General features: G+C 47.8%; 1 protein-coding gene across 2 annotated transcripts; it reads right to left on the minus strand.

Annotated features, from left to right (window-relative positions):
• Window positions 1-391: 391 nt before the first annotated feature.
• On the minus strand, window positions 392-22,019 carry Nr2e1 (nuclear receptor subfamily 2, group E, member 1). Of its 2 annotated transcripts, none has more exons than NM_152229.3 (9): window positions 21,311-22,019; window positions 16,595-16,740; window positions 12,785-12,872; window positions 11,175-11,410; window positions 9,802-9,948; window positions 6,802-6,898; window positions 6,265-6,414; window positions 5,918-6,023; window positions 392-1,955 (listed from the first exon to the last, which is right to left on the minus strand). In NM_152229.3, the coding sequence occupies exons 1-9, from the start codon at window positions 21,333-21,335 to the stop codon at window positions 1,793-1,795; spliced, it is 1,158 nt and encodes a 385-aa protein (NP_689415.1). In that variant the 5' UTR covers window positions 21,336-22,019; the 3' UTR covers window positions 392-1,792. The 2 variants fall into 2 exon arrangements, with proteins under 2 accessions (NP_689415.1, XP_006512764.1); XM_006512701.2 differs by lacking the exon at window positions 21,311-22,019 and adding an exon at window positions 17,862-17,889.
• Between the last annotated feature and the right edge of the window lie 129 nt (window positions 22,020-22,148).

The following is a 22,148-nucleotide window of genomic DNA, read 5'->3' on the forward strand; positions in this document are numbered from 1 at the left end:
CCACACCACTCACCAGTACAGTGATTGCAAACTCCTGGTCAGGACTGGAGTCTGGAAACCCAGTGAAATGAAGACTGTTTGCCAGCCTTGGTCTTCCTCACACAGCAATCTTCCTAACAGATGCAATGACATCTGAGAGCCTTAGAGAATGGGGTCTTATATTTTATTTCTTTATTCGCCATTTTACAAATGAGATTCACTGTAGGAAGGGCATTTCTTTTGTTGCTCAGTTTCTTCCTGCTCTGGGCTGGAGAGCTCTGAGCTTTGTTTTTTTTTTTTTTTTTTTGTTTTTTGTTTTTTAATTTATTTTTTTTACACCAGCTGGGGATGCTACCACCTTGTAACTGATGGGGACTAACAAGCCAGAGAGGTGGGAAAGAATCAGGCAGTGTTTATTTAAATTCAATATATTTTTATTCTTTGTAAATACAATGAGTACAACCTTTTAACTTCACAAATCAGTTAATTCACTTTGTACAAGAGAAGTTTGACTCATCCTATGCTAAGCCAGTGCTGAATTTCCCCCCTCGGGCTAGTACCTAATAAATCAAAACGTGAAAAGTACAGCAGCTATTTAAAACTGTTTGTTTCTATATTTCCATAAGTATAGATTCATACCCAAGGAGCAGCTTGAGAGTATAGGATGGTGTGTGGGGGTGGGGGGTACAGGGTGGGGGGAGGTGTATGTATGCATTTGAGGCTTTATTAGAAACCAGAGTTTTCTGAAAGGCATCCAAGAGTCTCAGGCTGTTAGCAATGGAACGTTCAGGAATCTGTTTAGCACGCATCTCCTTGAAGTTCTTTCTGGCTTGTGTCCCTCCCTGTTCACTGTCTGGTGTGACTCGCTGACCCTATGGCCTTTGGTTTCAGCACTTTGATGACGGGACAGCGACCACCTCACCCAATCACCTGGTTCCACGTCATTTGGTTTTGCTGTCTGGACTCCTCCTCCTTGGACGGAGGTTCTCAGTAGAGCTGTTGTGTCTCACCACCGCTGCGCTCACCCTGAAGTCTTGCGGAGAAGTGCCATTGTCCTCAGTTCCTTTAACGAGGTTGCCTGACCTACGGTATGAGAAGAGAGAAGAGAGAAGAGAGAAGAAAGAGAGAAGAGAGAAGAGAGAAGAGAGAAGAGAGAAGAGAGAAGAGAGAAGAGAGAAGAGAAGAGAAGAGAAGAGAGAAAAAAAGAAAAGAAAAAAAAAACAGAAAGGGGAGGAGGAGGAGGAGGGAAAGGAAATCACACAGCATAAGCTACGTTTCGCTTACTCGCTTGGTTCTGAAGGCCACTTAATGAAGTATTATGATAGAAGGAAAATGTTTGATAATACTTTTGATTTAAAACCTAAGCATTATTTTTTAAGTAAATGTTCCAACCCAATCGAGTTCTGAAGGCTGCAGTATATGATGGTGTCACATAAAAAGCTACTGTTGATCAACTGACTTTATGTGCTACGAAGGAGAAGAAAGCATGGCTTGTCTTTCAGCTTTGAATGATTCAGCGGGATCTTCCAGGTCAGAGGCAGAACCTGGCTCAGCCTGTGCTGGTGAGCCCAGTTCACCCCATCCCAGGGCATGGCGACAGTAACTGTTGTAACCACCTGGCCTTTCCAGCTGTCCTGTTTCAGGGGGACAGCAGGTCATAGCTGTTGTTTTGAGTCCGTTGGCATTTTTTTTTTCCTGAAGGCCACTCCCTCCCAAGTTTTTCCTTCCAGAAAGTCTTTTTTTTTGAGGCTTGACCTGCATGTAGATGTCCATCTAATACTGCCCCATCTTGGAAAAGTGGGTACTGGAGCCCTTAGATGTCACTGGATTTGTACATATCTGAAAGTAGTCTTGTAATCGGCACATTGCCGATGGTTTTTTTGAAAAACACTTCTTCTATGGTAGATGGGCTAATTGACCGTAAAGCTGGTAAAAGCAACAGGAGTTTCCCGAATCGGCAGGGTTGGGTGGGGTATCTGCAATAGGAGAAGGCAGGAAATTGATGTCAGGGCCCCACACAAACGGCCATTCACAGCTTATGCTTGAACACACATCATCTCCCAGGGAACTGCCTGACCAGGGCCTCTTCAGAAACATATTGTTCCCGCAGCAGACTTCAGGACAGGTGCCTCTGTCTCTGTTTCACAGGATGACTACTGGAATCCTCCAAAACAGGAAAAACACTGCCCAAATCACATGCTCACTTGCTTGCTCACTCACTCAATCTATCCATCCATCCACCCACCCATCATCTATCCATCCGTCCATCCATCCATCCATCCATCCATCCATCATCTATCAATAACTTTCTTTCTATCTCAATGTTAGCAAAGGGAGTACATTTTTATTTCTAGAAAAATCAGCCTTAAGACACCTGATGCTAATTTTAGCCACATAATAAAAGCAATGCTATCACTGTAGGGAATGACCATAGGGTTGATTATGAAGTTGGCAGTGGAATTCATATTTTTAAATTCTCAACACTCTTGAGCAGACGATTTCTCTCAAATAAAATGGCTTCTTTTGCTAAGCAATTCTCTAAATTATCATTCAGGCATTATACTTTGTCACTCTCAGGAATAATTCCACCCTTATTACACTGCAAATTAAAGACTAAGTTCTGTTGGGTGGCAGTGCCACCCAACTTTCATGTCAATGAAATTGGCATATAATTAAAGATGGGAAAAATTGCTTAACAATGTCCTTACTTGATGTTCAACATACATTTGCACTCAGATGTGCACGTTCATTTCCCCGCTGTCTTTAGATGCTGTGTCCCACCTCTTAAACCCTGATCCTACTCCAGCCAATCAAAGGTTTGAAGTCGGGCATCAACGCCCTCTGCAGAAAAGCATCCCTTCACTAAGAAAAAGCTACCTAAAACTGAGCTCCAGAGACACTTGCGTGGCTGATCCATGTTCCACCTCTACCACAGGTGCCAGAAACTGAGAGATCCTTCATTAATCCCTTCACAGGACCTTGTGGACTGTGCTTAACTGCCCAATAGCCCCACACTACAGAGAGAGTCAAGGAGAACAACTTCCATGTTCACCTTATTGCTCTAGACAAAGAAGAACTTCGTCCAGCCAGACACAAAGCGTATAAATCACTCTGACCGTTTGGATCTCACGGACGAGGCACCAGAGCACACTTACTAAGGTAATACAGAAATGATGACATTTATCTAGGGTTAAAAACAAATGTTAGCTATGGTGGCTCATCCCCATAACCCTAGGACCTGGGAAGCCGAGAAAGAATGGTTGCCATGAGTTTAAAACTAGCCTGGACTATGTACAGTGATAGTGAATCGGGGTAGGTCTGGCTTATAGAATGAGACCCTCAATCAGACAGCAATAACCAAACAAAAACAAAACAAAATGCTCAACTAAACAAAAATACCAAACAACCTCATTAACAAACAGAAAAGCAAAACAGCTAAGTTTCACCATTTGCTCTGTTGGCTGAGCGATCTGCTAGGCTTTCCTTTAGTTTTGGTCATTTCTCTCTTCTGAGGTTCTGTTTCTCTCTCCAGATTGGGCTCAGGTGAGGTAGCAGAGATGCCTAGAGTGTCTACTATGTCCAATACACCAAACCCTCCCTACTGTGAGAAGCTGCTGCAGAAAACAACACATTCTGGAAAGGATGGACCTGGGAGAACCCAGAAACCACAGACAGCCAATTGCCTTGTGCTTGCGCTGGAATGAACCCAGAGCCTGTGTGTGCACAGCAATCAAGTACTCTGTCACAGAGCCACACCCAAGCCAAGTGTCAGCTCCTGACTATTTGGCAAGTGGGTCAGCTACTCATCCCTTCCACTACTCTTACTCTCTAGCTAGGAAAGAGCTGGCCACTCCGTCAGTAAGAACAGCTTACTACACACGCAGTAGTGTCCCTAGAAACAAAACAATACGTGTGTCCATTATCTGGTTGCTCAAGATTATTTTGTAGTGGATTTAAGGACCGCTCCAAGATGAACTCATGCCTGGTACTGTGTTAATTGGGCTAAGAACCTGTGACTAAGGTGGTCATACACCTTAGAGAAGAGCCTCCTAGTATTATGTTGATAAATGAACACTATCAAACTGCTCTCCTAATTTTTATCCATTTACCCATAGTTAGTGTAGCTCCCAGCTCTCACCAGGGGGGCTGCTTTTTCCAGGAGATCAGTAGATGATACTGCAGAGACCCATACAACTGGTCAAACTGTAGAGAATAAGCGACTGGTGGTGGTGGTGGTGGGGTGGGGGCTGGAGAGATGATGGCTCAGTGGTTAAGAGCACAGGCTGCTCTTCCAGAGGACCCAGATTCAATCCCCACCACCCACATTGCAGCTCACACTGTCTATAACTCCAGTTCCAGGGTTAGACAGTGATAAGCAGGGGTGGGATTCTCCCAGGCCACCCTACTGGAAGCTGTCTCTGAGGTCCTCTGGCACCTCACACAACACCTCTGGTGGCACCCCACCCCCCGGGGCTGCACTCACACTTCCTTACTGAAATCCTTCTACCACAAGAAGCCCCTCTCAGGTGTCCTCTTCATTAGCCAACCTTTCTGGGGCTGGGTCTGCTTTATTCTTTCCCAACTAGAATTTCTCTCTCCCATTCTTCCCTCTCTCCTCTCTCCTGTATGAACTGAAGGTGGTGTTTCTGTCTGCTTCACACAATGGTAAGGGCAGTCTCTTGACCTTGGAGATAATTTACATCACCCTACTTGTGCACAGACTGGGCTGAACCAGTAACTGAATTCCATGTTTTCTGCTCAGTGTTCTGAATATACTCCCAGCTCACAGGGTCAGAGGTTAGTTGTGATATACAAGTCAGAGCTTAATGGGAGAAACATGCTCAGATTAGGTACTGTTCCATTTTGTAACTCTGAATTACAAAATTAAGTGCTTCCGGTTTATATGCTATAGTTCAAAGTGGATTTTACATCTCCAGCCGTGGCACTTTACTGTGGGAAAGCGCACATACATAAACTACCAAGCCAGGTCATTTCAATGGTTTTTGTTTGTTTAAAAAAATGCAGTACAATTTTATTCCCTCAACATTGAAAGGGTGACATATGACACGAATAGGGATGTCCTAGCATCTAAATGGACACTGCTGACTTGGGACTTATCCCTTAGTGAGGGAGGCATTAATGGCCTTTGCCCATAGGCTTACCTCCACGGGGTATCTGTGGCTACTGTTGAGATGATCAACATTATCTCTTAGTCTCCGTTCTACTCCAACCTCAGATCTACCACACTCCTAACTTAGGAAGCTAGACAGGTCTCACTACCCTTTTTAAAGCCTGCCTTTTTGTGCCTCGAAATAGATTTGCAAGGACCACCCTGGTGTTGGACTGGGGGAACTTTATTGATCTTCCAAGTTGGAGAGTTTCTACCAATATCCTGCATCAGTTTGAGGGCCCTGCTTAGACGGAGGTAAAGTTGTGGATGCTGGGACCCTGTCAGCAGACACCAACCACTAAGAGCAAGTAACAGTCAAAGATGGCTAAAAGCTCTGTGCTCCTTGAACTTGGGGTTGGCCTATGAAGGAGCGCTCCTGTCTAAGGGACGATCTGTGCCTTTTCTAACTCAGTGTTTCTGACTGCAGTGCTTTTTGACTTTCTCCATGCCTAGACTCACAAATGCACGCATCCTCTTGGTTGGTCAGCTTGTTCAGCCAGCACAGCATTCTGTGCCCGACAATGCAACACACACACACACACACACACACACACACACACACACACACACACACACACGCCACCTAATTCAATTTGCCCTTCTCACCCTCCCCTCTAGAGACAGGTGAGGACATGGATTCTAACTCAATTAACTGGCTGGCAACAGGATAATTAGCCAGGACGTTTGAACTGGCTTCTTACAGCCTGCTGGAGCACTCACAATGGAGGCAATTTTCTTAAGTACACGTTCCCAGCAAACAGCGGTCACCTGGTATGAATGTAGCTGTTGAGAGTTAGCTGAGCCTCATCTTGGAGAGCGGCAATGGCGGCAGCATTCCGGAAACTTCTCAGTTCAGAACCACTGTGTGTAGGAACTAGAAAGGGAGACCAGGAAACTGTGAGAGACAGCAGGGAGTACCGCGGGCACACTGAACGAGTGATGAACAAGCAAGCAAGTTGCCAACCTTGGAATGTCACTTCTGTGAAAACACCACCTCACCTCCTCCCATGTTTCTCCTTCTCCCCCCCCCCCCCCACCTATAGATCAGTCTAGGCTAGGCTCTGAAGTAGCTGCATGAATAGGGTGGCAAGAGATAGGGGTGTGTGCCTGCTTACCAGCTTTGAAAGTGACAATACATTTCAGACAGGCAAATTCAGTGGCGTCTAATCGGAGCTGTCTGAACCGAGCCACCACCTCTTGCAAAGCCTGTATTTCAGATATGATCTTGTTCAGCTTCTGGGAGTCTGTGTTGTCAGTATTCATGCCTAGAATTGAAATCTGGGATAAATCCTCTACTATGAAGGCATTTTCATGTTTTAATATTGATTTTTGACAAAATCCTGCATATCAATATCTATCCAATTGTCACTCCGAGATATCTGGTTCCATGTAAACTGGCTATATTGTATGAAAGTTAATATAAAATCTTCTCTTGGATGATAACAAACACAGTAATTTGCATTTAAATAACAATGCAAGCAGTCATGAATACAACGAAACAACATTATTTGCATTTAAATATAGATTTATAAATGACAGGTAGACTCTATTGTTCCGCGGGAATTTGTTATTCTTTACATGTTGTTCTTTTTTCAGTAATGTATTTTTATGGTAATTTCTACAACAAAGTCATTAAATTGTGCAATTCTTACCAGATACAGCCAGTAGAGTGTTAGCATCAACCGGAATGGCCCATTGTGCTATTCCTAGAACAAACAGTTCTCTCCACGCGTCTTCCAAAAGCATCAGCTGTCATACAATAGATGTATAATATAATATAGTGTGTAATTTATAAATTTATAAACAATTTCCATATGTAAATTTCCGTTAAAGTGTTTTAAATGCCTGTCTTGGTACATTCCCCCCCCCCCAAATAATCTATTTCCCCCCTATCTCCCACATTTTGCTTTTTGAAGTGGTGCTTATAGACACACACAGGCATTTCAGAGTCAGCCCCTCCAGCTCATCAAACTTCAATCCCCTCAGGAAAGAGTTAACCCCTCATGTCCTTGCTTCAACCTGCTGGCCACCCAGAAACTAGCAGCTGCTGAGCAGGTAGGCTGCTCTGGTGTGAAACCCTGAAGACTGGCTGAGCTCCTAGGTCAGGGTTCCCATCCTCCTGGAGAGGGAGAATTCACTAATTCCCAGGAGGCGAGGGAGGGAAAATCAGGCTGTAATTATGTTAATCGGGTTTTGCTGCGTTTACCTCCTCTCCCTGCCTGATTTTTCTGAGACTCATAAGTGGACAGCATCAAGGTGCCCGCCATCTTCATTCTAATAAAATGTGCTACTGAATATTTAAAATGAAAATCTGGCTCCTTTTCCAAATTAATATACTGAATTCCACTTCACTGTAGTTTGCTTATCATTGAAGGGTTTCTAGTCAAAGGCTAAGTGGCAGACAAAAAGTGAATTTTATTAGGATTAGAGTCTACAAATTCTTGTTTTCAGAAAAAGTAGCCAATTTATACATACATGTGTGTGCACGCACACACACACTCGGAGGGAAGCAAAAGAATAAATGTAACCAGTAAATCTGGTCAAAGATAGGACCTACAACCTTGAAAACAATCCTCCACATTTAGAAATCTGTCAAAACCCTAGCCAACGCTGGATGACTTACATAAAATAATGTAATTACTTCGGAAAGCCAAGACTCATGAAGGTTTGTAACTAAATTCACAATTAGACCAAAATGCTTAATTTTTAAATGCATTCAAAATTAGGGTTTTTTACTGCATCGAATACAGGAAATATTTTTAAATGAGAGGTAAACCATAATTGTGGTCATATCTCACGCTAGGAGGTCACATGTGTTTGGCACATCTTTTGCCCTCCTCAAAGAAGCATCTGGAAGATGTGCTTATGATTAGTTAGCTATGAAAAGAGCTAAACTCTCTGCTTTAAGAACTCTGTATTAGGGATCCATGTGTAACAGTGGCAGAGCATTCGCTGAGCACCCACTGAGCATGTGCAAAGTCCAGGTTTGACCAGAAAGAAAAGAAGAAGAAAAAGGAAAAAAAAAAACAAAAACATTAGCCTTTGGGGAAAGGACTGTCACTACATTTCTGTGAGTGCTCTCGAGAGCCTGTGACTGTGGCTGCCCTGATTCTTTCTTCCTCTGTTTTTAGAAAAACAATTTATTTTTATTTTATGTGCACTGGTGTTTTGTCTACATGCACATCTGTGTGAGGGCGTCAGATCCCCTGGAACTGGAATCATGGACAGATGTGAGCTGCTGCCGTGTAGGTGCTGGGAATTGACTACAGAGCCTCTGGGAGAACAGCCAGCGCTCCTAACCACTAGACCATCTCTCCAGCCTCTTAAGATTAAAAAATACATTGACAAAGACGCATCTACCTATGGAGTCATTAGTTAGAAATAAGTATGGCCAGGTGGTGGTGGCAAGCGCCTTTAATCCAGCCCTTGGAAGGCAGAAGCAAGTGAAGCTCTGTGAGTTCAAGGCCAGCCTGGGCTACAAATCAAGTTCCAGAACAGCCAGGGCTACACAGAGAAAGCTTATCTCAAGAACAACAACAACAACAACAGAAAAAAGAAATGTAATTGTGTCATAATGGCATTTTTAATAATTTTTATATTCCCAACAACAAAATGTATGGGATTTGCTAAAATGCAAGGTTTTCTAATACATAATTTTCTTACTTTTGAACACTGTTTATAACTAAAGAATTACGTAAAATTGCTTTTTTTGTTTTGTTTTGTTTTGTTTTTCCCGAAAGCTCTAAAAGCAGTGAAAGAGTCAAGAAAGAAAGCAGGAGTGTCATCCAGCAATATCACGTTTCTCTCACACACGAGGCCCTGGATTTGATCTCTAGCAAGGCCTCCAAACAGACCAACAGGAACAAACCTAACAAGAGACTAGTCAACAAGACAGGTGCACAGCATCACAGCATCTCCTGGTTCTACATGGTGATAAATCCATAGTCAAAACTGTGCTTATCACAGTGGAGAGTAAACAGTTGAAGATTCTTTTGCCACCTTCTACTCCTCTCAGTTTGAGTGTTTGTAAGAAAACATCATTGTATCAATGGTTTTCCTTGTAGCTGAAGCTGGTTGCAAACTCAAGGTTCTCCTGCCTCAGCCTCCTGAGTGAGGCTGAGTGGGGATTAAGGTTGTGTTTCCTGAGCCTGGCTCGTCACCAGTGTTAGGGAACACTTAAGATTTTAAATTTGATGTCTCAATGAAACTGTAAAAAGATATAATGTACTTCTGTATGTGTTTTACCTAGAGCACATCTGGCTACCCTGAAATAATGTAGTTACATTTTCTTTCTTTTTTCAAGATAAGGGTTTCTCTGTGTAACTCTGGCTGTCCTGGAACTTGCTCTGTAGACCAGGCTGGCCTTCAACTCAGAGATCCACCTGCCTCTGCTTCCCAAGTGCTGGAATTGAAGGTGTGCGCCACCACTGCCTGGGCATAGTTACATTTCTAACTAATTATTCCATAAATATTTTGGAACTCTAGAATGATACTGTTAAAGATAAGTGGCTTCCTTGTGGTTCCGAAAGCATGCTTGCCTTGCTGGTACACAGCATGCTTGCCTTGCTAGTACATGCAAGGACATCCAGCTCACAAGGCTGAGCACCCTTGCTTCCTTTCACACATACCCCTTAGTACCCTGTTGGTCGTACCTGATCTTGTAAAGACAAAGTGGAAAAGGCTGGCACACTCTTTGCCCACTTGATGCTCATAAAGAGAAGCCTGGCAGCTGATTCACACACGGACTCAGTGGCCACTTCGTAGAGATACATTGGGGTCCCATTCACTTCATGGGGATACTGAGAGGAGGAAGAAAGACAAATACTGCAAGTGAGGGAACCCCAGCTTTGCAAAAATAGCTGACATTTCAATGCATCGGTGAAACAGAGGCTGAGCTGCTCTGGTTAAACATTCAGTTGCCTTCAAACATCTCTATCTACAGGGTTTGAGAAATGTTGTCTATTGGGGGAAGCATGTTTGCTTTCTCTGGGGGCTTCTGTCTTCCAAAGGGGTGTCTGGCTATTCTGTCCCCTGCAATAAAAATTTTCTTGGGCTGAGCCAAGTTCCAGGCCTGGCTCCCAATTTAGACAAGAACTGCTTGCATTTGTGTAAATAAAAATAGATGAGAAAAAAGTATAAATTAATAGGCATCCCAAACACAAATATGCATATGAGTATTTTTAGAAAGGATTAGTATATTATGGAAATATTTCAATTAGACATCTTAATCATTCACAGAGCATTCCCATTCATAACTGACAACATATTCATAACACTACTTTCCAGAGCTTATTATACATATCAAGGGTAAGAAAGCAATATTAAATATTGTGCGTGTGTATGTGCCCAGGTGTTTGGCTTCCCTACAGTGTGAGGCTGCAGCTGGCCTCCTCTGGGGGGAAATCCTAGGTTCTTCCCCTTCAGTGGGCGCCTTGGGAGGAATCAACTCGAGGCCTGAAATGCAGTCCCTAGATGTGAGCCTTCCCAGGTCGGTCAGGCTGTGACCCTGCCCGCAGGACCAACCCTGGGGGTTGTTTATTGTGGGTAAGGGCAGAACAAAAAATACAGTCTTTTTAACAGGGATTTCTACATTTTCTCTCTTGCGCTGAAATCGTCCAAGATTATAGATCCCGGGGCATCTCAGGAAGCTCCTTCTCCAGGTGGAGCCAACTTCTGTTCTAATCAGTTCTGGCCCCTGGGAGCACCTGAGGCTGCACTCTGGGATTAGACAGCTCCACTCACCAACTGATTTAGCGTTCCTAAAGGTGCAGGTTTCTGGCTCCCCACCCCCGCACCCACCCCCATCCTCAGGAGTGTGCGTGCGTTTGTAGCGCCCAGAGAGTGGTCTACTGTAGGTTGAGCCAAACATCAGCATCTTTGGCTCAACAGAAGGAGCAAGAGACTCAGAGAGAGCTTCTGGGAATTCCTTCATCTTTCCCAGACCGCGGCTCAGCTCAGAACTGAGCGTGGCCTCCCCCTCCCTTTGCCGAAGAGGAGTCTCTTTGGACCCAGCAAAGCCACTAACCTTGGGCGTGGGCTGAGCCAGGCTCACGAGAGTCTGCCGTTCAGGAGTGGCAGACACAGCGGCCAACTCCAGACCGTGCGGCTCCAGCTGCGTGACCGCTGTGAAGAAAGCAGGGGCTGGCAGCGCCGTGGAGGGGAAGTGCGCAGCGGCCCCATTGTCTTCCTTGTGTCCACGGAAGTAGAGAGCCACCTGTTTGCGGATGGTGGACGTCCGAGGACCCCGCTCGTGCTGCACGGCTACAGAGACAAACAGATGGACACATGCCTGGGATTAAAGGCGCGGTGACACTTGGATGCAGCGGGCTGCGGCTCCATCGTCACTTATAGACCCGCAAGGTTACCAAGGGGGCAGAGGTGAAGAAGAGAGAGGGCACGTGTTGCAGGGCGCTTGGGCACGTTTTCCCGGCATGGGTGGGAAGCAGGGATCTGAGATGGACAAGAGTGAGGGAAACGCTCAGCGGTCCTTCCCACCCAGGCATCTCAGGGAAACCAAGGACCCTCAGGGTCTCTGAAATAACAAGATGCTCTCGCTTCCACTATCAAGAAAGGGAGGATCACACGTAATCAGGGTCACAGAGATGGACTCCCCCCACCTGCAGGTCTCCCCCCACACAAGTGGCTTTGGCCTCCAAGCCCCCCCCCCAAAAAAAAGACTTGAGCTCAAGGAAAGCTGGGGGATGGGACAGGGGCGAGCTGTCTCTACCGTGCATTCGAGAAGTGACAATTACCACCAACAGTTTAAACAAACAAATTAATTCAGGGCAATCTTCCACCCGCAGAGCATGACAAGTTGTCAATACATAAGTTCAACAGGTTGGACGCTCCCTCCTGCTTCCTGAGCAGCCAGAGAGAGGGCATTCCAGACAGGCAGCCCCCACCGCAAGGCTCACTACACAGCCACCCCAGGCTCTCCTCCACCTTCTCCTAGGCCCAGGGATGTCCTTGCAAAGCCCAGACCTGAGGAAGGCTGGGAAATGCAGCTTGAAGCTTTATCTAAATCCTGAACTTATTTAGGACCCAAGTCTGGCTTGACTTTGGGCCCTGGGATGTGGGCAGGCCCCTGATGTGTGACACACCACTGTGTGTCATCCTTCCTCTTTAGCCACCCCCCCTTCTCTCTCTTCTGGTCCACCGAAAAGGCTATTGGAAAGCTTAAGGCCAACTCAATGGCTATACTGAATTTGCCAACGAGGACCTGAAATCTCCCACTTTCCTCTCTCTGTGCTTGGAGAATTCCATAAAAACTTGATCATGAGATCTTAGGGAGATTACAAAAGACTGCAAGAAGAGGTGAGAAACGGGGTCAAGATCCTAAGCAGGAAATATGCAGCTGGGCATGGGATTCCTGCCCTCAAGCACTGCCTTGGTGAGTGTGCGTTTGGGGCGCAAGTTTCCCGTGTGGGTATGGGGTTTCCTGGAATACTGTGGGGTCAGCTGGGGACTGCTGCAGAGAGGCTACAACTCACAGCCTGAGGCCAGTCCCCAGCATCTGGAGAGGAGAGTTCTGTTGGGGAAATGATTTACATGCATAGGAGTGCCATCTATTTTCTGTACATATAATTTACTTACTACCCAATCAAAATTAGAAGAATAAAAGCATGTACTGATTACCATCTTTGTTCATGTTGACTTCCAAACACTTCTTCAGTCGACACGCCCTGCATTGGTTTCTGTGTGTCTTGTCTACGGGGCATCCTCCCTAAAACAGACCGAAGGCAGTCAGAGCCCCCCATAGCCCTTAGGTGGGGGACCAGAACCATCCCGGAGTGTGAGTACCCACACACGTGGGGACTCTGGCCAGCCCCCAACTCAGGGCCAATGTCTGGACCCAATGACCTGGGAGGACCTTGGGCATTACCAGGTAAGTGAGTGTCTGGGATTCCCAGGGTTGAGACAAGAAGATCAGTCCTCGACCTCAGGTTATTGGACAAAGAGAAAAGTTTTTCCTGATTCTCGGACCAAGAGAAGATATCATATCCTTGGGCCAAGAGAAGGAGCTCAAAAAGCAAACAGTAGCGGAACAACGCACAGATGACTTTTTTTTTTTCAGGACCGAAGACAGCGACCTGGTCCTGAACTCAGCTGGAAGCTAGCCTGTAGCTATTGCTTGTTGCCATCCTCCGTGTGAGCCCATTGATCTGATAAGTAGACACCACTTACTCTTCGCACCTAGGTCCTTTCCTTTTGTAGTTAAGCCATCCTTGCACAACTACAAAGCAGAGACAACCCTGAGGTACTGAGGACGGGTCTCACTCAACCTAGATCTACGGGGAACAGCCATCCCTGGAATGTGGGTTAAAGCCAGGGTGTTTAGAAGGGAAAGGCCCGTACCATCCCTGGAATGTGGGTTAAAGCCAGGGTGTTTAGAAGGGAAAGGCCCGTAGAGAGAGTGTGGGGGAGGGCGGAGCTGAAGGGCAGAGGAAAACTCAGAAAGATGCAGAAGACAGAGAAGAGGGTAAGGTAGAGTGAAGAATCAGCCAGATAGTGGGGGGAAACAGTTGCTGCTTTACAAATATTTTTCTGACAAGGATAAGCAAACAAATGTCTTATGTAATTGTATATGTGTGGGGGAGGGGAGTCTATAAAAAGATGATTTAGCTGGGTGTGGTGGTGCACAACTTAAATTCCAGCCCCTAGAGGGACAGAGACAGATTTTGGTGAGACCAGGGTGGCTAGGACTACAGAGTGAGACCCTGTCTCAAAATACAAACAACAACAACAAAACCAAGGAAAACAACAACAACAACAACAACATAAGCGGTAAGGCTTCTTCCTCCCCTGTTTAGTTATCTGGCGCTGGTTTTGAATGCAGGGCCGGGCCAGTGTCTACCATTGAGCTGTATCCCCAGATCATGGGGTTTTTGCGACAGAGTCTTCCTGCTCTATAGTTCAGGATGATCTGAAATTTACTGTGTAGCTTAGGCTGGCCTTAAATCTATGATCCTCCTACTTCTCCTGGCCACCACAGCCAGCCTGGATAGTGTTTCTTTTTAGTGTTTGTGTGTGTCAGTGTCATTACTGAGGGGGCATGTATATAGATACATAATATCTATATGTTTTGTTTTGAAGCACTTCAGATGGAACCCAGGGCTGGGAGCACTGAGTGAAATTCCTAGCCTTCTGCACAAGTACTTTATACACAGAAAAGTATTTTAATTTTGCCTCACAGTTTTACATATTCATAAACACTGAAGTTGGAATGAGTATATTTACATCTTGAAATATCCATGAGGAAAATTACACACAAGAACAACTCATCTAATTTTCTTTACCAATTAAAGTCCATTGCCTCGGGTTGGGGATGTAACTCACAGCATATACTCAGCATGCGTACACACTGAACCAACCCAAAGCAAAGGATGTTGATTTGTTTAAAGTAAAGGTAGATGCAGGTTCACAGTGACTTCTAAATGCCATCAGTGCTGTTAATAAGAAATTGAATTGGTGTTTACATAGTCTTAGAACAAGAGAAGAACTTGGATTTTTAGTTCCTAGAAGTCATCACAGCATCTTTGGCCAGCAGTAAAATAGCTCAGTGTAAAGAGTTTCAAATGGGGCTGGTGAGATGGCTCAGTGGGTAAGAGCACCCGACTGCTCTTCCGAAGGTCAGGAGTTCAAATCCCAGCAACCACATGGTGGCTCACAACCATCCGTAACGAGATCTGACTCCCTCTTCTGGAGTGTCTGAGGACGGCTGCAGTGTACTTACATATAATAAATAAACAAATAAATAAATAAATAAATAAATAAAAAAAGAGTTTCAAATGATTTATTATTAAATGTAGTTGGGTCTCCAATTTGAATGATACCTTCTCCAGTATGTTGATAAACCTTTAAAGGCAAAATGTCTCAAGTGGGTTTTTCAGCCCCATCAAATGTACGGAAAGACCTGGAGCCAGTGAGTAGGAGCCTCAACTTGACACCTTTATTTGTTCTGCCAAGGAGAGGACACGGGCCTGATGGGTTTGCTACCACCTCTTTGCAATCACTGCGGACTGCTGTATAAATGTCTTTGAATTGGTGACCACCTCCTTGGAAGCACAACACCTCAGACTTCCCAATTCTGTCTGTTAGATGCATGTATAAGGTGTGTAAGATAATGTTGCCTGGCGTGATGACCCACACCTGAGGTTGAAAGAAGATTGTGAGTTTCAGGCCAGCCTAGGCTACAGACCAAGACCTCCCAACAACAACAACAACAACAACAACAACAACAACAACAACAGTATTCTAAGTAGAGATCTGGCACTCTACAGAATGTCAGACCCATGGAGCTTCTGGGCCACAACTGGATGTGGTGAGCTAGACACTGAGAGCCCAAGAAAACAGGTGAGGTGTTCAAAATGACTTATCTACCCACACATGTCTTCTTGTGTGTGTGCTGCCAATCAAAATCTATCAGGAATGGGTAAGAGCAAGTGATCCATCTGAACAAGAACTCACAATAATTTACTAGTGCCAGATGACTTTGTGAGTTGACTTGTGTTCTATACATTAACTAGTGGGATTATTATTATTATTATTATTATTATTATTATTATTATTATTATTATTATTTTGGTTGCTAGAGGATGCCTTCTGACCAAGGAACTCTTAGGAGTCTGGGAGGAGTGAAGGGGAGGCTTCTATGTAAAGATGAGCCACGTGTGGAGTGGAAAGCTGGCCACTTAGGTGAGCATGAGTCTGATCTGGGAATGGACTTAGCTCTGACCTGGGAATGGACTTAGCTCTGGCTGGAAGCTATAGTTGGGCTCTGCTCACTTCCTAACTGCCCTGTGTCTGTGAGATAGGTCAGCCCCTGCCAGACAGAAATGCAACTCAGCAGGTTCTTCCTGTAAGCAGAAAAGGAACATTTGGGGCAATTTGATTAGGATCCTAACTTCCTCTGAGCTTTCTCTTCTAGCCAATCCTGCACTTTTCTGAGTCCTTACACCTGTCTACTTCCAGAGCAGCCCTGCATCTGCAGAGCCAAAAGGACCCAGCATCTAGTGCTGCATGGCTTTTGAGTAGCCAGCGTTCACTCTGGAGTCTTAGCTCAAGGTGGAGGTGGCCATGGCTCAGTGGTCGAAGACTGAGCTTGGCTGCTGCTCAGATTGGGAATGCAAAGGGTGGGCAGCCCAATGGGCCACTTGCTGGCTTCTGCTTGCTTCCTTGCAGTCTCTGGGCAGGCCTTCAGACTAGGTGTGGGCCTTGTTCAGTGTCAAAATGTGACCAAGAAAAACCGTGGGAGTTCTGACTCTCTCCTGTAAACTCATTTGCCTTCTCTAACCTAATCTGGCCTTTCCAGGGCCAAAGGGCCACCCAAAGATGAGACAGAGGAGGCACAAGGACCGAGGTCAGGGAATTCAGAGGCAGCCTTGGCAGAAATTGCTGGGGGGCACGTCGCAGAGGGGAGCCACGAAGCTCAACCCTGGGGAGTACCTGGTTTCCAGACTTGCAGACATAGGTCCTATTCCTTCGAATGCTCCTCTTGAAGAATCCGGAGCAGCCGTCGCAAGCGTAGACCCCGTAGTGCTTCCCGGAGCTGCGGTCACCACACACTTTGCAAGGGATATCTAAAATGCGGCCTGAAAGACGGGAAGAGGGGGAAAGAGTGAGAGGGAGCGCGGGGGAGGAGGGGGGGAGATGGAGGAAAGGGGAGAGGGGGAGCGAGATGCTAAGCAATCTGACCTCTGAGGGGATTAGCATCGGAGCTGCAGTAAAAGCAAATAATGAAGAGATTTTATAGCCAAACTTTTTTTCCCTGAGCAAGTGTCAGCTTCCTACAATAAGCATTATTCATGCACCGCTACATGTATTTGGGTCTCCTCTAATCGCCGAGACCCATTTTGGAATAAAAGATTACAGCAGGCCCGGGCAGCAGCTCGGCCCGCCGCTGCCTTTCTGCTCCGCCGAAAGTTTGGCTGCCTCCCTCCTCTGCTCTTGCATTTAACAGGGGGAAAAAAAAGTTGTTAGTGAGCGCGCAAGGAGACAAACTTGAAATGTAAAAGGGAAAAAGAAGAAAAACAAACACGACTGGAACCGGGTTGGCAGCTGGAAGGCAATCGAGCTTTCTCTGAGCTGAGCCGGGCGCTTGTTATTATTAGGATTATTATTGTGATGCTAATACTCAGATTATTAATGATAATAAGGGTAGTGGTAATTGCCCAACTTTCTTTTTACCTATGGAAAAATGCTTAGTGCTGCGAGTTTGAGAAATTATTTCTTTCAGAAAAAAAGTTGAGGGGGAGGGAAGTAACCGGTGTGAGCAAGAGCAGAGATAGCCAAATGGTGGCTTTCTAGTTGGGGTAGACAGAGGTAGTCACCTCTCCCCCTTTACCCCCAAGTCCTTTCCGCCGAAACATCGGTCTCTTCCCTTCACCACTTCGTGGTGGTGGCATCTTCTGCATTTTTTTTTTTCTGCTGCTGGAGGAAAGGGGAGTTGTTTTTGTTTTTTGTTTTTTTCTTTTGACTGGCTCTAATTTGTCTGGGATTGCTACCCACGCAGGAGAACTTTGCATGGGCTCTCCAAGCCTGGCGGCCTTTGGGAAGAGGGCACTAAGAAGGGGTGCGTGTTTTCTCTCAGGCGTGAGTCCAACAAGTGCCTGAATCAAGCTACTGACGAGGACACATTTCCGTAAACAATGGGAATATTTATAAAACGTGTTAACATTATCATTAAAAAAATACAGTCAACAACAATTAACACCTGATTTTCCCATCACTCCGGGTCAAAGGCATTCCAACTCCGGACCAGGCTATCTCCGGCCTCGTGGGAACCCCACAGCAGCTCCGGGAGCACCCAGATTGGGGGCGGGAGAGGCAGCAGTGGGAAGCTGAGCCAACGGAGCTGGGGAGGTGAGGGCGCTGTCTGCGGAGGCCCCGAGGCGAGGGAACCCCGAGGCGCCTGAGGTGGCTTGCACTCCGGGCTCTGGCCTCCTCTTCCTCAGGTGGAGGGGGGAGTGCGGGGGGCCCGGCAAGGGGAGGTCGGTAAGGACCCGGCTCAGCCCGGGTAATTACAACCCCGCCGCAGCACCTGCCTATAGAGCCACCAGTGACCCGTCAAAAAGAGTAGCATGGGAATTCGGACGGCGACAAAGGCTGGCGGGGGAGGCGTTCGGCGTTGCGGCCACCGCCTCGGCGCCCCCTCTCCCGCAGGGCAAGAGCGGAGATTGTGTTGGGGAAGGGAGGGGCTGGGGTGAATCAAGTGTAGTTCTTGTCCTTCACCCCCTGGGGCCTGTCACTACTCCCCAAACAACTCACGGTCGCGCCTGGACTGCGCGGCCACCAGCTCTGCTGCACAGCACTCCCTGTGGAAACAGAACGCAGAGCTCAGATCTTCCAAAGTTCTCCTCCCTCTGGGTCGCTTGGGGCCCCCTATTAAGGGCTCAGGAGCACTGTCGCCCCAGCTGCCCTTCTCGTCCCGGCAGCACTGAGGGTGAGCCCGAAGGGGAAGCAGTGGCGGGCCGCTTACCCAGGCTTCCCATCCAGATTGGAGCCTACGGTCACTAATTTCTGGAGAAGACGAGCTCAAGGTGGATGACCCTTTTCTGGCTCATTGGTCAGGATGCCGGATTGTCACCACTTGGGCTTGCTGCTCGGCCTTAAGGGCTGACTTCCCCATCCAAGCAAAGGAGAGCCAGAGAGAGAGCTGGGTTGGGGCGGGGCACAGAAGGGAGGGAAGCGAAAATTCCAGGGCATAGAGGGTCGACGCCTCCGACTCCACCAACCAGCCACGTTAAGGTGACTTGGGGTCACAGACAAGCTGGTTGACTGCGGCGTAGCTCTTCTCTTTTAGCAAGCCGAGCGAACTCAGATGTGAGTCGAGCGAGTTTCCTGAGGCTGGAAAACGGTTCTTAACTTCCCTCCCCAGGGGGTCCCCTCAGGGCTTTTTGTGGGTCATAATTGCCTAAAGATATATGGCAGCTTCGATTACTGTAATTACCATCAGAGGCTGTTGAAAGAAGTTAGTCTGGGCTGCAAGGGTGACTGGTCAGGGTCTTGGTACCACCCAGGCGGGAATCCGGGTAACAAGGCTCTGTTCTCCAGCCAGCCAAGTAAGATGAAGCCCTCCCTGCCTCGAGACTGGCCCCACTGCTCTCAGAGCCCCCTCACTGCCTGGACCGCAGGGCCACAGAATTTCCGCTGGCCACAGCCTGGGTCTGAAAACCTGGATGAAGCGGCACTTTTTGCAGGGTCTGCTCCCTCACCCAGAGAGCAAAATTTTCAAAGCCATCGGGCACTGACTGGAGTCTCCAGGCCTTCAAGGGCAATCTCCAAGGCTTGATAAGCTAGAAAACTCAACTTTCCCCAGAAATTGCCTTCTCACGTCATGTGCCCACCCTGACTCCCAAGTCCAGAGTCTGCCAGCCAGCATCTGTCTTGTTCACAGGGCTGGGGTGCTGAGCTGAACGCCTAGCTTCGCACCCACCCCTTCCCTCTTCTCCGAGGACCCACTTTTCAAGTTCCATGGAAGCTTCGAGCTTCAAATCTCAAGAGACAGGTTTGGCTGTTCCAGGGTGAACGTGCCAGGGAGGCCTCCCAGGCCCTTCAACCTCGGTGTTGCCTGGCATGCAGGTTTGTAATGCAGCAGGAAGGGTCTCCTGTTTCTCTTGGGAAAGATACTCACCCAGAATTATTATTATTATTATTATTATTATTATTATTATTATTATTATTATTATTATTTCTGAGCCTGCACTACTTTCCAGAGCTCAGAACAGCCAGGGCAAGGATAGGCCAAGGCTAATGGAAGCCGTGGTCCTGCCCAAGTGTCAGTTGTGCACTGAAGCTGTGGTGAAGTTTCCTTCCCTGGGCCCTATCTCTGACCGTTTTCCCTTTCTTTCTTTCTTTCTTTCTTTCTTTCTTTCTTTCTTTCTTTCTTTCTTTCTTTCTTTCTTTCTTTCTTTCTTCCTTCCTTCCTTCCTTCCTTCCTTCCTTCGTTTTTTTTTTTTTGACGTTCACTTTACTCTAGTTTTTAAACTCAGCACCCAAATCAAAACAAGCGCACAAAATGAAAACACAAGCCACTTCTTACGGGGGCGAGAGGTGGAGGCGGGAACTGCATCCATCCTAAGTGAGACTTCATTATCAGTCCCCAGAAGTAACCAAGACTCTTCCAACTTTCAAAGACCCTGGACAATGAGGGCGAGTGAAGGGGGAGGGGGCGGGAAGGAACTCACAGAGAGCGCCAAAAATGTTATGGGGGGGGGGGGGGACTACACCGGTGGCTAGCGAGTTTCAGGGTGTGCGCACTATACACAGACCCTAGAACTCCCAGCCTCCGGCCTGTGGAAGGCGGGAACTGGAAAGCCCCGGGGAGACCGTTGTACCGCGTAGGCGCCCACCACGCCGGCTCAGGCCTACGCACTCCGAGGGTCTGCAGATTCTGTGCTCGCACACGCCCAGCTGCCCTGCACTTCTGCCTGTCTTTGGAGGTCAACAGAGATCAGTTGCAGCAGTGCGGTCTATGGGAGAGGAAGCTGGAAGAAGAAGCGTCCGGAGTGAGCAGGCCGCAGACTCCTGTCGGTGCTGGGCTCCCGCTCCGAAAGTCCTTGGGATTAGGGATTTGGTCCTCTCTTTGCTAGACTGGCTCGCCATACTTTACATTCCCCAGTTATGACCTACGCGGATTTAGGATTAAGGAAAATGTGACTTTTAAATGGTTTCTGCTTCCCGGTTTTGCAGGATTATTTGAAATAGCTGGAAACGGAGTGCAAAGCATTCCATTCGAAATCCGCTTTTTGCAGAGTTGCTTTTGCGCGCTGCAAGCTCTGAGTTTTTGAGCGGCTGCGTTATTGTGCGGCCGCCTGGAGCTGCGGCCCAGTTCCCGCCCCTGGCTCACCCCTCCCACCTTCGGCACCTGCAGCTAAATAGAAACAGCAGGCTGGACCGGTGGGCTGCCACGGGTCGCAACCTTCCTGATACACCGGGGAGACCCGGAAGAGCTAGCATCCAGAAGCAACGAAATTGCTCTCCCAGTTGCACGAAACGCTCCAACGCAACAGTCTAAGAGAGCTAGGCCAACGGACATACAAGCCCGAGAGAGTATTACTCTGGGGCTCAAATTCAGAGCTCTCAGAAGGACCATCCCGGCCTCCCAGCCTGCCCTCCCCAGGCCACGCGCCAGGACCCCGCGGCTGCCCGAGCGGTACCCACTTGTTGATCCGGCGGGCTTGCTCATGCTGGCGGTCCCGGGGCGCAGCGGTTGGTGGGCACTGCCGGATTCCCGACCCACGGCGCCCACGTCGCCGCCGGCCGCCGCCGCTCTCCAGCCGCCCTCCAGCCTGCGAGGCTCCCGGGCGGGACAGACAGGTGGCTATTGGTTGTGCGCTGCCCTGCTCTCCCCGGCGCTCAGAATTCGTTCCACAGTGGAAATGTAAGCATCCTTAAGTTTCTTTCCCGGCTCTAGCAAAACTGCAGCTGCTGGGGATGCGGCTTGATGTGGACACAGTCTTGAACAGACAGATGGAGAGATGGACAGGCAGGCTGAAGAGGGAGGACAGCGCGAGGGGAATATGGAAGGACAGAGATGGAGACACGGAAATGGTCTTCCTACGGAGCAACGAAGGCGAACTTCCCCTCGTTCCCCATGCTTGGTACTGCTTCCAATCTCTCCCTCCACACAGGCGTGCAGAGTGGGCAGCTCTCTGCAGACTGCAGATCTTCTGTGGAAAGGCGAAAATCACAGCCGCAGTCTCAGAGGCAGATTAAGCTCCTCGCTGCCGGAGCCCCGGCGCCGAGAGGGGAAACTAGATTGCTGGGAGATCTTCCAAGGGGAGAGGTGGCCAGATCCGAGTTTCCGGGGACAGCCGCGCACGCAGCGGCGAAGGGTCCCCGAAGTTCATTACCCTGTGACTTTGTGCCTGTCGCTGCGGGCCGGGTCTCTGGTAATATCTCCAGTAGCGCTCTGACAGGCAGCCGCGGGGAGGGGAATAGGGCGTCCCTGGCCCACTTAGCTTTTCCCCCAACTCCTGGCGGGGTCTGACGTCAGCCA

Source organism: Mus musculus, chromosome 10, assembly GCF_000001635.26.
Source record: "Mus musculus strain C57BL/6J chromosome 10, GRCm38.p6 C57BL/6J".
NCBI classification, from domain to species: domain Eukaryota; kingdom Metazoa; phylum Chordata; class Mammalia; order Rodentia; family Muridae; genus Mus; species Mus musculus.

Bases quoted from the DNA above. Each gene is read 5' to 3' on its own strand.
- Nr2e1 (NM_152229.3), bottom strand. From the start codon at position 21,335: ATGAGCAAGCCCGCCGGATCAACAA. The intron at 16,741-21,310 runs GTGGGTACCGCT...CCCGTCTTTCAG, and splicing joins CAAGCCCGCCGGATCAACAA to GCCGCATTTTAGATATCCCT. The intron at 9,949-11,174 runs GTTAGTGGCTTT...TCCTCCTCTCAG, and splicing joins TGGCTCAGCCCACGCCCAAG to TATCCCCATGAAGTGAATGG.